This window comes from Corapipo altera, unplaced genomic scaffold (genome assembly GCF_003945725.1).
Source record: "Corapipo altera isolate COAL_440 unplaced genomic scaffold, ASM394572v1 2c, whole genome shotgun sequence".
Taxonomy (NCBI): domain Eukaryota; kingdom Metazoa; phylum Chordata; class Aves; order Passeriformes; family Pipridae; genus Corapipo; species Corapipo altera.
In genome coordinates, this window is record NW_020884923.1 from 6,084,325 (window position 1) to 6,097,693 (window position 13,369).

General features: G+C 37.9%; 1 protein-coding gene across 1 annotated transcript in view; it reads left to right on the top strand.

The window, feature by feature from the left end:
* Positions 1–13,369, top strand: part of KIF26B (kinesin family member 26B) — a 291,414-nt gene that overhangs the window by 110,861 nt on the left and 167,184 nt on the right. Inside the window, exon 4 of the mRNA XM_027657354.1 lies at positions 6,511–6,677. Coding sequence (XP_027513155.1) covers positions 6,511–6,677 — 167 coding nt within the window. The remainder of the gene's footprint in view (positions 1–6,510; positions 6,678–13,369) is intronic.

The following is a 13,369-nucleotide window of genomic DNA, read 5'->3' on the forward strand; positions in this document are numbered from 1 at the left end:
ATTCCTCTTTTCCTCTACCTCTTCATCCTTAAAATCCCACTTCAGTTTACTGGTAGTTCAGTAAACCCTCTACCACATTTACCGCAAAGTATTTGAAGCTGTATTTAACAATTATGTTTGAAATTGACTGTTTATTATTTTCGTGTCTTTTTTTCATATGTTAACCTCTCCCAACAACATGCTAAAATGATGGAAACAAAATATAGTAAATGTCAAATTATCCACTGTTCTCTTTTTAGTTTTTGGTACTGAGTACAGTGAATCTCAGCTGCTACCTTGTTCTTTGAATACTACCAAACATAAATTTATGCTGCACTTTTTTTTATTACTGCACAGAGATTAATGCAGAACTTCCATGTTAGGCAGAAGTGATGAACAATATTACTAAGGGAGCTCAGAGAAAATAGCCAAATTGTAGAAAGAGAACCTGCTTCTTATTGATAAATTCCCTTGTTGAGGGATGCGTTCTCCAGGTGAGGTAGAACTCCAATATTTCCTTCATTAACCTCCCTTCTGAAGGGACTCAAGAAGTATTATCTCCTGCTCTGTTTGTTTTCTGATGCTGCTTCCTATAGGCAAGTTACTGTAATTCCACTGACAGTTTTAGCAACTGGGAAGCTGGTAACTTACTGAAGACTTCAGATTTTTGTCTCATTCTACAATCCACTGCACTGTCACATCAGATAGCGAACACTTAAACACTAAAGAAAGTGGAAGAATTCTTTCAGTTTTCAAAATTAATTTCTAAATTAGATACTTGCCTCAACCTTTAAGAATTTAGGTAAAGCCCAGGAAAAACAGCGTTGCTTAGTTCTCAGGAAAGTTTTCTATGTCAGAAGAAAGACACATGAATGATGTATTGTAAATTGCATCTCCTAGTGCTAGTTTCATCACTCCCATAGACCAGAAACCAGGCTTCTTGAGCCAAACAGGAAGAATAAATTTATCTTGTTATGACTGAGAGTAAACTGAAGAGCCAAAAGGAGTTGAACAGAAGGTAAAAAATTAATATCTTAGAACAGCCAGAATACTTGATTGTGTGTAATGGAAAACTTGGTATTAAGCTGTTAAGCTTGTGTTATAAACAGATTTATAAGAATTTATGATTTTTTGTGTGCTAAGGCTTTGAGACATCTATCTTTTAGTGCTTCCCTTGACTCATCTTTAAAAGGGGAGTCTTTAAGAAGAGCCTTGTTCTTGGTTAATGTAGACATGTGCTGTCTAAAATAACCCAGGAAGTAATTACATCAGTATTTATTGGGCAGAAAATTCAGTGCTGCTCTGAATAAAGAGTGGATTGCCAAAGAAGGCATTCAGGAGTGTTTGTGCATTTATGAAAGAGAGCTTTCTACCTTCACTTTCTTCTTCCTGGTGAGCTTCTCTCCTGAGGTTAGGAACTCTGGACTCTGAGAATTGCTTTATAGTGAATTTGAATTTTTGAATTTAGCTTTGACATGGATATCTTTCACACATTTCTGTGCATTCAGTTCATTCATCAGTTACTGATGTTAAGTAGATTTTGGGGATGTTCCTGAACGCTTCACTAACTCCAGAGCAACGGATGTTTCACATCTTTCATAAATGCTAACTTCCATTTGTACAGTAATTTCAGTTGGAAGTCCTCAGTTAGGAGCTTTAGAAACCACTAATGAGCGTGGCTGTAAAACGCCCTTATGTAAATATAATTAACCTCATACTGCATGATGGCAAGTCTTATGCACAGAGAGACTCTGTAGTTGGAATAGGAAGAGAATCTAGCCTGGCTGACCCCTGTAGTTTAACTGCAGAGCCATCTTTTTCCTACGAATTAGGGAATTTAAATCATGATTTATCTCTAGCTCTTGCTGTATACTGTCAGCAACCAGTGAAAGAGGAAGTTAACGGATGCCTTGCATTTATGAGACAGGAGAAAAAAATGGAGCCTTGGGAGGGATATCTGTCTTGTCCCACATGCACTTAGAAGGTTTTTATTGAGGCATGAAAGGTTGTGTTGTTTCATTCTTTGTCTTTTTGTTCCTTATCCAGGCACTGATGTGCTGCCAACTATTCTATGAAGGAATTTCTCCTATGTCCTATTAACTGATCTTAAACCTCTTGTATATGCTATGTGGGTACTCACAGAAGAGAAGGGAAAGAGAATTTAAGAATCAGGTCTTTTCCCCCTTAAATACTGAAACAGCATCTAGTAAGAGAGACGGTGACAGAGGCAGATTTACTTGAATTGTGCTTGCCAGGCATACATTAGTGTGGAAAAAGAGAAAGGTAAAGAAGAAAAAGTGAGTTTGTTAATGCTCAAAGTGTAATTTTCAACTATGTCTTTGGCAGTGGGACAGGGAAAACCAAATTCTCTAATAACTTTGGAAATGTCTGTTATGTGAGTGTTTTTCCCTAAATACTTTATATATTTTGGGTGATTTACTTGAGTTTGTATATGTGTGAACTTCAGTGAGTGATGTCAGAAGAGAAAGGGATAATTTGTTACTGTGACTGGAGGACAGAATAAATGAGATGGTAATTTTACCTCCAAAGACCACTTTTCAGTTTGGTTTAACAATTTGAATGATTTCTACTCTCTCCAATCTATGAGGGAACAGAAAGTAAATGCAAAATAACTGACTTAAAGCCGGTAGTCTCCAGTTGTATGAATTGTCTGGATTTCTTTCTGCCCCTCTGCCTTATGTATATGTATTGAAATCTGGGAATAAATGAGGATTTATTAGTCAAATATTGTGGGCACACATCTGGTGAGGTACTTAACCCATGGATGGACACACTTGTATAGATTTGTGCAGTATGAACAATACTCTGAAAAGAACTGGATGCCAACATGGTTCACAGCACCATCTTTACCTTTCATCACCACTGGCTGCATGACCAAAGGGATATAAGGAAAAGACAGCAACTGTGACTTGAACTCGTTCAGACAAAACCTGTTGTTCTGTTAGAGGCTATGAGTGTTGCAATATCACAAGGTACTTCTGTGGGCTTTTACCTTTGTAACACCAAGTGGTGTTGCAGACTTCCCAGATGAGGAATTGGAGAATGTTTGAAATTCAAGAAAATATTTCAGCTTTCATTTCTCCTGGAGACATTTCACTGTTGAAAAAATCCCACATTGGCAGAAAATAATAAAGTACTAAAACTGGAGATATTCCTACATTAGGAAATCCTGGACTGTGGCTTAAGCCAGATTTTATTTTATCTTGATTTTTCTACATCTTAGGTAAAACAAAGTATGCTCCCATTTCAGTATCCCTGTAATACACTGTTGACTATGAAGTGTCCCTGCTGAGGAAAAGAGTAAATCAAAGGAGCTCAAGGACAGACAGTATGTACGTTTAGAGTTTAGTTCTGAGCGATTTCATGCTGAGAAACAGATTTTTTTTTTGGCCAGGAAGTGTGCCAGCATCTGTAAGGAAACCAGACAGTGGTGCTGGACCTCCGGATCAGGAAGGTGTTTAACTAGTCCAACACGCTGCATTATGAGTGTCCATCCAGGGCACCTCTAGGAGGGCTCTCAGGAATGCTGCTTTTCACAGATGGTACATCAGTGTCAATGTCAAGAAGTAGCTTCCTGTGTTCTGCAACAAAGCAAGTGGTGTGAATGAACACGACGGAGAGCTGCTGCTTGTCCAGCAGGCTCTGGTGGTCAGTACCATACAGATGTTTCACAGCTTGCAATTTGAGCAGCTGACTATCCCCTGTAGTACTTGGACTGTTGTGCTGGACACACAACAAAGTAGCAAGAGTACTGAAAAGCCTACATTTATATAGAAACAACCCCATTCAGCATCTGCTCATAGTACATGCAATTACTAAAATAAGTATTATGTATCTCTTTTCTCTCAGTCCTATTGTGTGGTACTTCACAAATACAGAATTTGTAAATGTGTTTGATCATTTCCAGCTTCTTCTTCAGTTCCTTTGCATTTTGCTGTAAGAAAATGTGACCTAAATAACAGGCTTTATAAGATCCTCATCCCTATTTATTAAAAAAGCATTAACACTCCACTGGCTGACTAATATTCACTTCTCTCTGAGAGCATAGGTGAGGAGCAGCAGTTTATATTTTTATATCTTTGTAAAACAATCTCATATTTCTTTGGTAAATGACTATTTTGGAGTGCTTGTGTATAAGAACTAGTTATCCAATAAACTCAGGAACCAAGCATCTAAACAGATTCTGAGGAAGCTTGAGAGTAATACTTTACAGGAATGTGTGCAATCAGTTTGAGGCATTTTATTGCTCTGTGCTGATCACATTAGTAGGACTTGTGGATGTGGACATGGATCACCTCAAAGTCTCTATAATCACAGAAACCATGTAACCAACATGACATAGGCTTTTATGCCCATGTCGCGTTTATTGTTTTCTGATTGTTCCAAATACCAAGATACACAAATCCTTTCCTGTTTTGCAGTTGGCTCAAATGCCTCTCAAGCTTCACCGTCTTAAAACTTCAGGGAATCTGCTGACACCAATAGAAATGTACTGCACCACCTGTGGAAATTCATATTTGGAGCTGTAAACCTTTATATGGCAGAATATGGAGAGGTTATGATTGCAGTTGACATAAGTCAACTCATCAATTTCTTAACTTCTGTTCAGTTGCCACGGGAGTAGCACTTCCTAGTGACACTGTCAACAATGGTAATTAATTAATGATAATCCATTCTGATTTCAAATATATGAATCAGATGAACTAAAATGAGGTTAGGTTTATAAGTATACTCTGCTCTGAAGAACGGGCTTTTAAAATCTGTCTGTTTAGCAGTTGATGAATTTGGTTTCAGGATAATTTGAGGGGACAGGGCAGAATCTTGTACTAGTTCATTGCAAATATAAATAGCTGAGTTAGCAAAAATTATGCAATATTTAAGGAATAATTGCTTAGTGAAATCAAGTGTGTTGGATGCCCCAAGTGGACATACATAGGGTAGCAGAACACTGAAGAACTGTCTGCCTGCACACTGGAAATGTGGAGGTATCCTGGCAGATACCCTGAATTCCTGCATTCTAACAGTAGTATGAGATGATTTAAGTCCAGAATTTCATCTGTAGCCTTCCGAGAACACTGCTTATTCAGTGTAGTGAATCCTGAATCCTGTAAATTAGAAGGGCTCAGCATGGGATTAACATGATGGGAGCACTTGCAGCAATTTTACTGGTTCCTCATGAAAATAGAGTGGCTAGTTTAGTATTCCTGCTCTTGAAGTATTACAGTCAATTGGTCTAAAAGTATGCAATTAAGGATAAACACTTAGATTATCTTCTTAGCCATCGTAGAATGGATAGCAATTCTCTATGAGAGAAACAGAGGTCGTGTGATAGTTGGTTTAAAAAATGTTGCCATATCACGTCTTTTTCCCTTCCCAAATACAAATCAGTTCTTCAACTTTGCTTTTAATAACTGAAATGTTTAACAGCTGAAATAAAGCAAGTCTGAGCGGAAAAAGAACTACAGGATTATTTCAAGTACTTTTCTTGACATGCCTCACGAAGATGTTCTCTTGTAATTGTGGTGATAAGCAGAGGCATGAAAACTGAAATTGAACTGGTTAGAGACTGCCTCTTGCAAACTTTTTGCAGGGAGAAGGAAGTTATGCCTTGGATGATTGCTAGCAATAATTTGAGAGGGCTCTTTTAAGGCATATTTAGCAATTCTGTGACACATATTGGTGAACAAAAGCTATTTGTCATTGAAACGAGGGAAGGAAGAAAGAGAATTTTTTAGGAATTGCATGAAGTACAGTAGATGACATTACTTCATTGTAAGTTCATCCAGAAGAAGTCAGGAAACTGAAATCAGAGTTTTGAGGAGGTGCTTCGGTAGAGCTGATCCAACTTTCTCTGAAGTCAAAGGATCTTTCAGTTGATCTGAGGAGAGCTGGGTCAGGTCAGTTTGAACTCTGGTTCTTTTTCAGACAATGAAAAGCTGAGATGAGGCTTTCTAACAGGGGAAAAAAATGTTAAATGGTCTGTCAAAAGAATGAAATCATGAGGTGTTTAAAATCTTTCAATAAAGCCAATGAAAGTGGGTAGTAATGGTCCCAATTTTCCAGAGAGATGATAAATTGTCTAAGATCCCATGGGACTTCTTCCTATGCTGTGTATTGGGTTTGCTGAAGAAAGGTCAACAAAAATGCTTAATACGCTAGTGCTGAAGTAAAATATAAATATCTTGTACATAGCAAAGCTCTCTCTTGTACCATAAGGTAAAACCAGGCAAGGATTATGGTTTACTCTTTCTTTTCTGTATGATTGGAAAACCACAGGCATTATTGACATTTATTGATGCGATAAATTTATCCTATTAGTTTTAATGCAGACAAGGTTAGAGCTGAGCTAAGGTACTGTAGATTAGCATGAAAGAATAAGCTTGTTCACAGAGCAGCAAAGAGATAGTGAATGAAATGCCTCTCCATCTGCAATCTGGAGGTACTTCTGGATTAGGAGGGGTCAGCTAGTGAGCTTTAGCTGATGACACTTCTGGTTTTTTCTGTTTTCAGATATCTCAGCTTATGACAGAGACTAGTCGAGAGGGCCTGACTGAAGCAGCACTGAACCGCTACAATGCAGATAAACCCTCCCTGTACAGCTTCCCTGCTTCCCAGGGCACATATGTTGCCAGTGAAGTATCCACAGGCACCTCAGTGGCAGCATCATTTTTTGCCAGGTAAGAGAGATTTCTCACATTTTCCTTCTCTGGAAACATAACTTCTTTCAAAGGAGATGACTCTGTAGTGAAGAAGTGGAATTGACAGACTACAGCATGCATGTCAAAAACATGGCTACAGGTACAGACCTATCACAGACTTTCAGGAATTACCACGAAAATATTGTTCAATCCACCCGTATGCATTTATCTGTAAAATGGGGGTAATACTTCTACCCTCTTCTGTAAAACATCTCTTTATGCTTGATTTGGGGTAAAATGGGACTGTGCTCCCCAAATAATATTTTAGCAACATTTTTAGGGCGGTGTATCCCTGAATGAGAAGGGCCCATCCAGGTAATTTTCTGAGATAGGCAATTAATTGTAGAACTAACTGGATGTGGGTAGTTCTATTTGGTAGCAATCTTCAGACTTCTTTGTTGAATTTTACTTCCGTATTGGGAAATTATCAAGATTTCCACTTTCAGGCCGAAAAATTAAGGTTTCTGATTTCAGCTCCTGCCACTGTCATGTCATTAAATTGACCTGAGAGTCTAAACTCAGCCTTGGAACACCCTTTCTGTTTAATATTCAGAAAATGTTAAAAAAAATATTGAGGTAAAATTTCATTAAAAAATCTTAGAGCTATCTTTATTAATTTGTTAGAAAAAAATGTTTTGTTAAATTGGCATAGCAGCTAATAAGTGAAATATCAATTATCACCAATGGAAATATTTTTTTGTGCAGAAATACACTCTTTGCAGAACATAATCTCGTTAGCCCAGTTGAATCCTTATGTAACAAAAGACGTTGAAATAATCCTTGTCTTTTAATGCTTTTTATTAATTAACAGATTGACTTGGGAAGAGTTGTGAAAGTAATGAAATATCAAGAGAATAAGCTATTATTATAGCACTTCCAAACCAATCCAGTGAGAGATCTTGATTTCAAAACATGGAGTGAACTTTGAGTGAACGCCTCAAGCATTTTCAGATTAGTTTCCTTCCTTTGAGAGAGCCAAATTATTAGTAATTCCATATGATTCTATTTTATTTTAAAGGTAAATGGAAAATTTATAAAGTTGTTGGACTCCATAAATCTGGAAAGACTATTTGCGTCTCCTATTTTTCCTCACCAACATGAGGGCAACATATGTTCAATCAGTGTCACACAGCAAGGGAGTCATGTAAAAGGATTAAGAGTAGAATTTTAGAAGATCCAGTTGTTTGGGGCAGCTCTGCCATTTTTTTCTTTGCAGATGTGGTGCTGCAATAGCATGTGAATGATGAGAGTGTTTGCTGCCCTTTTCTGTTTAACTGCAGGCAATTTAAATTAAAATTGCTGAATGTAATATCTAACTGGTGTGCAGATTGGGATTAGCACATATTTTAGCATGAATTGATTTATGAAGATGGCTTAACTCATTTGTTCTTCATTGTTTCACTGTTTATGCTGAGGGAATTAATTTACTCTTAGTATACTCTGCTGAAATGTAGGAAACTAATTAAATTTACTCAAAATCCCTGGTGTAAATCACATCATTTTAAGTAGAACTCTGTTAGCTTCTAGCTGATGATGTGAATTCTTGGGTATGCTTGGCCCTGCAGAGTTCTCATGTTTAGGTTGTTTATTCTTAAACTCTACTTAGCAAGACAAAACCACCTGGTTTAGTTTGAGGTATTGCACAATTAGTGTAATATTACTTGTATAAGTCAGTTTTGTCCTGGACTTCAAGTTACATCATCTGCTGGCAATTTAAGCAAATTCAAGTCAGTTGTTCACTGCTTGACCTTTTAACAAGAAATTCCACAATTTGTTTTCAAAATGTGAATAATTATTTTTTGTTTTGCATCTTATGTGTCTATTTGCATTTTTTAATGTTGGGGTAAGAAGCATAAGAACCCACATGTATGTGTATTATAAAACATAAGGTAGAAGGCAGTGGTTGTCTAACTCACTAAGATGCTACCCTGTTTACAATGTGAAACAGTCCTTTGTTCCAGGCCTATGAATTCCAAACTTTTGCTTTTTCTGATCGTTAGTGGCACATGGAGTAGTGACTAACCAACCATGTCTGGTTTTTTTGAGTTTGTGTCACATACAATGTTTACATGGTCAGTAAGTGAGAAATTATTACAAAGCCAGAGAAATTTGCTAACGTGAAGCTGAAGTTCAAAGTAGAAGAGTGGAACATATTCTTCTGAAATTTGAATAGTGTCCCACAGTATTTCACTCTAAGTTCCCTAACAAGCAAAGCAAACCTCAGATGAGGCTCACATGAAAGTCATCCATCATGAGGAAAAAACTTAACTAAATTAACTAAAATACCCTGGTACAGAGGAAATGTCAAGGCATCCATGGGAAATTTTGGTTGTAATTGCTTGAGAAACATCAGGCGTGGAATACTGGGAGCTTATAATTTTTCTGTTCTCAGGCATTACTAGTCCAACAGTGATAGTTACTTGATTGGCCTACAGCTGGCATTGAGCCATGAAGAAGCATCCTGAGGCCATAGTGACTCTCAGGTTTTATAAAAAATAGAAGACTTATCAGGTATCTCAATAATTGACTGTTATATTTCATGATCTATAGCTGACAGATTTCCAAACCAGCTAAAAGGGCTGCAACTCTTGTGAATTGTCATTTGTTGGGATGTTGCTGCAAGGGAACTTATGACACATCAGGATTCCTGGGGAGCAGCATGTGAATGTTTTAAAGGAACAAACACTGAAAACTGTCCAAAGTGCTCAGCTGGTAGGCTTATGAATATTAGATGATACAGGTATGAATAATGAATTTCTAATGGTGATTCTGACACAGAAACTGAATCCAATTAGTTGTGCTTTTAATGACAAGCACCAAATTTGCCTTTCTCTTCAGGGCTATCACTCATTTTTGTCTCAGATACGCTTCAGTCATGCTGATTTAGCATCAACTTGCTTCTTAGTGGTACACATTTGCGATGAGAATAATTCACTTAGTGAATGTGAAATAACGTTAAGATTCTTTACAGAAAAAGAATAATTTAAAGAGCATTTTCAAATTTTTTTGCATGAATTAACTTTTGCCTCCAGTTTGGGTCTTTGTCACAAGGAGCACTGTATCTTTGGGCCATTACAGTCTAAGGTGTTCTAGCCTCTTGCCTTATGTCCTTCAAGCATGATGTAGGAGTGTGCCGCCCCCAATCAGGGGATCAGTATGTGCTGATGCTGCCAAAGAGCTGAGGAAGGGACCTTCTATTGCTTCTCTCCCTGTTAGACAAGTTAGACTCTGTGAAGCTCTAACAGGCCAAGGGACATAGCACTGAATCCCAAGGGACATAGCACTGAATCTTATTCCTATCTAGGCTGGTTTCTATATAGAGAAAACTTCTGGGACTCTGACTTCAGCTCTGGCCTGACTACTCTGTAAACAAACCTGCTCTTCTGAATAAAACTCTCTTGTGACTGGGCTGCAGAGTTTCAATTGTATCTCAAAGGGTGATAACATGATGCAGGAACTAGAAGTCAGAGCTGGACCAGAGCCTTTCAGTTGTCCTTTACAATACCTAAGAGTTTTTGAGATCTTGGTACTGTTCTTTGTTTGCCCCATCACAGCAAGCTTGTTTTCTTGGAGAGGAGGAACTTTTATTGCATCAGGACAAGTGAGAAACATAAAGCCCATTTCACTTGGAGTGTAAAAGAAAGGTGATTTTTTGAGAAGGAGATATTTTTGAAGGTTAGTCTTGAAAGTTGTTTCCTGTTGCTAGTCAGGAAGTGTAACAGTATATTTTGAACAAAAGCCTGCCTCAATCTGAAATCAGATATGGTCATATTTGGATTAATTGAGCCTAATGGGAATATAGATAATCTTGAAAGTAGCCTGAAAAATCTGTTCTAGGGATCATTTTCCATGTCTTTATACAGCTAAACACTAAGCAGGGCCACACAATGCTACTGTTGTAGATGTAGCAAGGCATGTTTTTAGAACAAAATGCAGAAATTTCCAGATTTTTTAAAAATTTCTTATTTTAAGACAAAATAGGAATAGAGAAACTTAGTTTCATGTATAACTGACGTGCAGCTACTCAGCATGGGATTAGTGCTACTTACAGTTACCTGCATTCTTGGAAAAACTGTAGGTGACCCTTTCCACGCTCATTCCCCATCCCTGTGTGGTTTGGCAGCTGGAGAAGGAGGAGGTGAGGCAGTGCCTTACTGCCAAGGGGTACTGTGGATGTGTTCAAAATGCTGCTGAACGTTCCATAGATTTCCCTTCCCCTCCTGAGAATTCTTTTTGAATATTTTTTAAAATTCTCATGCATCTTACATGAGTTACAAAGCTTGCATGAGGATGGTATTTGTGGGGCCTCATTTTAAAGCTGCTGTGCTGTTTTGATGACTTAAATCTCCAGAGACTCTGGAATCTCATCTCTCCCTGTTGTTTGTATATATGTGATAAACTTCATTTCATCATACAACTTGTGTTGTTTGCTGGTTTTCCTTATAGGTGCTGTATCATGTAACTTGTGTTGAAATTTAAAGTACGGAGCTAGTCTGTACAATCTTTCTGTGTGTGTGTGTCTGTTTTAAAGCCCTAAGGAATCCAGGAACACCAGGGCTTTAATTCATTAAAGACTGTGTATTGTTTTAAATCAGCCATTCCATTTTAACATCCTGGCTTCAGTTTTTCAGAGGTCCAGGGGGAGTTCACAAAACTGAACTTTTCCTGGCATTGCAACAGAGGATTTGTCAGAATATACACAGGAACAACAGGTAAGAAGCAGAGGCAGCAGCTAGTAGAGAAAGAAGTGGGTTGGAGAGGATATCCTTGAATCACAGAGTCCAGCTTTGGCTTGGGAAGCTCCACAGGAGAAACATTTGACTTGTGTCAGTATTCTGGCTGTAGCTACTGGTGTAGCTGAAGTGTGACACCAGCAGATGTGAGAGCCAGGTCAGGAATCTACTGTTGATATTCCTATAAGTGGTGCAGGCGCACAGCAGGCTGTGCAGGTACACCCAGGGCATTGGTGCTGCTGAGACCTGAGACCTATGAACACTGTCACAGAGTGAAAGCTGCTTGTCTGTGCCTTTATGAAGAAAGTTCTGTTGAAATTTTGAATGTTTTTGTCTCAAGAGCAAATGACTTGGCTGACAGTGTTTCTTCATGCTGGAGAGTGGTGGACCCAACTGCTCTTTCAAGCCATGCACTAGTTCCCTAGTTTGGACACTGCTTGGGAAGTTTTTGATGTTAAATAGTCATCACCTCAACATCCTTAAGAGAAAATTATTTTCTGAGACTTAGGTGAAAACAATTTGGTTTCTTGCCGTCTAAACTATGCAGAATCTAACAGGATTTTCTTTCATTAGCTGACCAAACTAAATTTAAAAGTTAAATTGTGATCACTCCTTTGGACACTTTGAAGAGCCACATATTAATAACTGTAATCCAAATTTCTGCTCTTTTCCCTCATCGTCATGATATACTGGATAAGAAATACATAAAAAGAATGTTAAGATAAAAGATCCACAGAGTGTCTTTCCATAAGAGTGCTGGCAGAAAGTTTTAAAACCTCTGTAAATCATTTTCACAAGTATTTCTACCTTCAAAGCCGGTCTTGGGCTGACTAGTGGGGGAAATTTTAATCACAATGATCTCAGTCATCCTGAAAGACCATGAAAAGTCTTTTTGGAGTTTGAGTGCACAACTCAAATGTGCTGACTTTTAATACTTGCTCAACATTCCTTAGAAATGTAGGAGATCCATGCTCATAATCATTGCTTCTGTGTGCTCCCTGTTGCTGTGAGAGCCCTAACTAACAGGCTGTTTCTACTTTCTGTTATTGGTGTTATTTCACATATATAAATTAAATGCCAATCAAAAGGGAATTGTGACTCTCCTTAAGTGAAAGGAGGCTGGCAGTTGAGGCATAAAGAATACTCTTTTTCTATGTTTCAGTGTAAACAAAATGCAAATATTGTGGTGAGAAAGACTATGAGAGTTACATGCAAGAATAGCCAGTGTATAGTAGTGGAGGCAATGATCTGATTAGGACTTAAGTGCCACATTTGGAAGAAGGAAAGCAGAGGTATTTGAATGATCTCTAATTTTGCATGGTAGCTCTATCTTGGGTCCCAAACAATTTCCAGTGATCATTTTTTTTTCCAAAGCTGACACATTCCCCATGACACTTTTGTTTGAATCAGTTCATGTCATTTGATTACAGGAAAAAAAAAGTTTAACAAGCTTCCAGACTAGGTCCATTTCTAACACAAATTGTCTAAGGTACATATCTGAAACCATGGTGTTTGAATCTTTGCATGCTTGTATATGGCCATTATTTAAACAAAAGCTTATGAAAAGATACACAATCTTGGGACCTTGGTTGGAAATCTAGTTGTTATATGTTTAAGTTGGCACTGGGGTGTAAACAAAAATAATTTGAACCTTCATGCCAACTAGATCCACTACATGTTGGCTGCAGATTATTAGCTTTCGTTCACAGCTTAAAATACAGATAATGGACCTTGATTTTTAAACAGGGTTTTGTGAGTGGTCCGTGGAGCTATAAAAAGAAATAAACTAAAGCTACCCTAGATTACCATAGAATACTATACTTGCAGGGGCGTGCCATCTGCTTAGCCTCAAAGCATGTTCCTAGTATCAAAGTAATCCACTTAAGGTAAACAACTCTGTACATTTGAAGTTAACAAATATAGTTTTCCAGTCTAAGC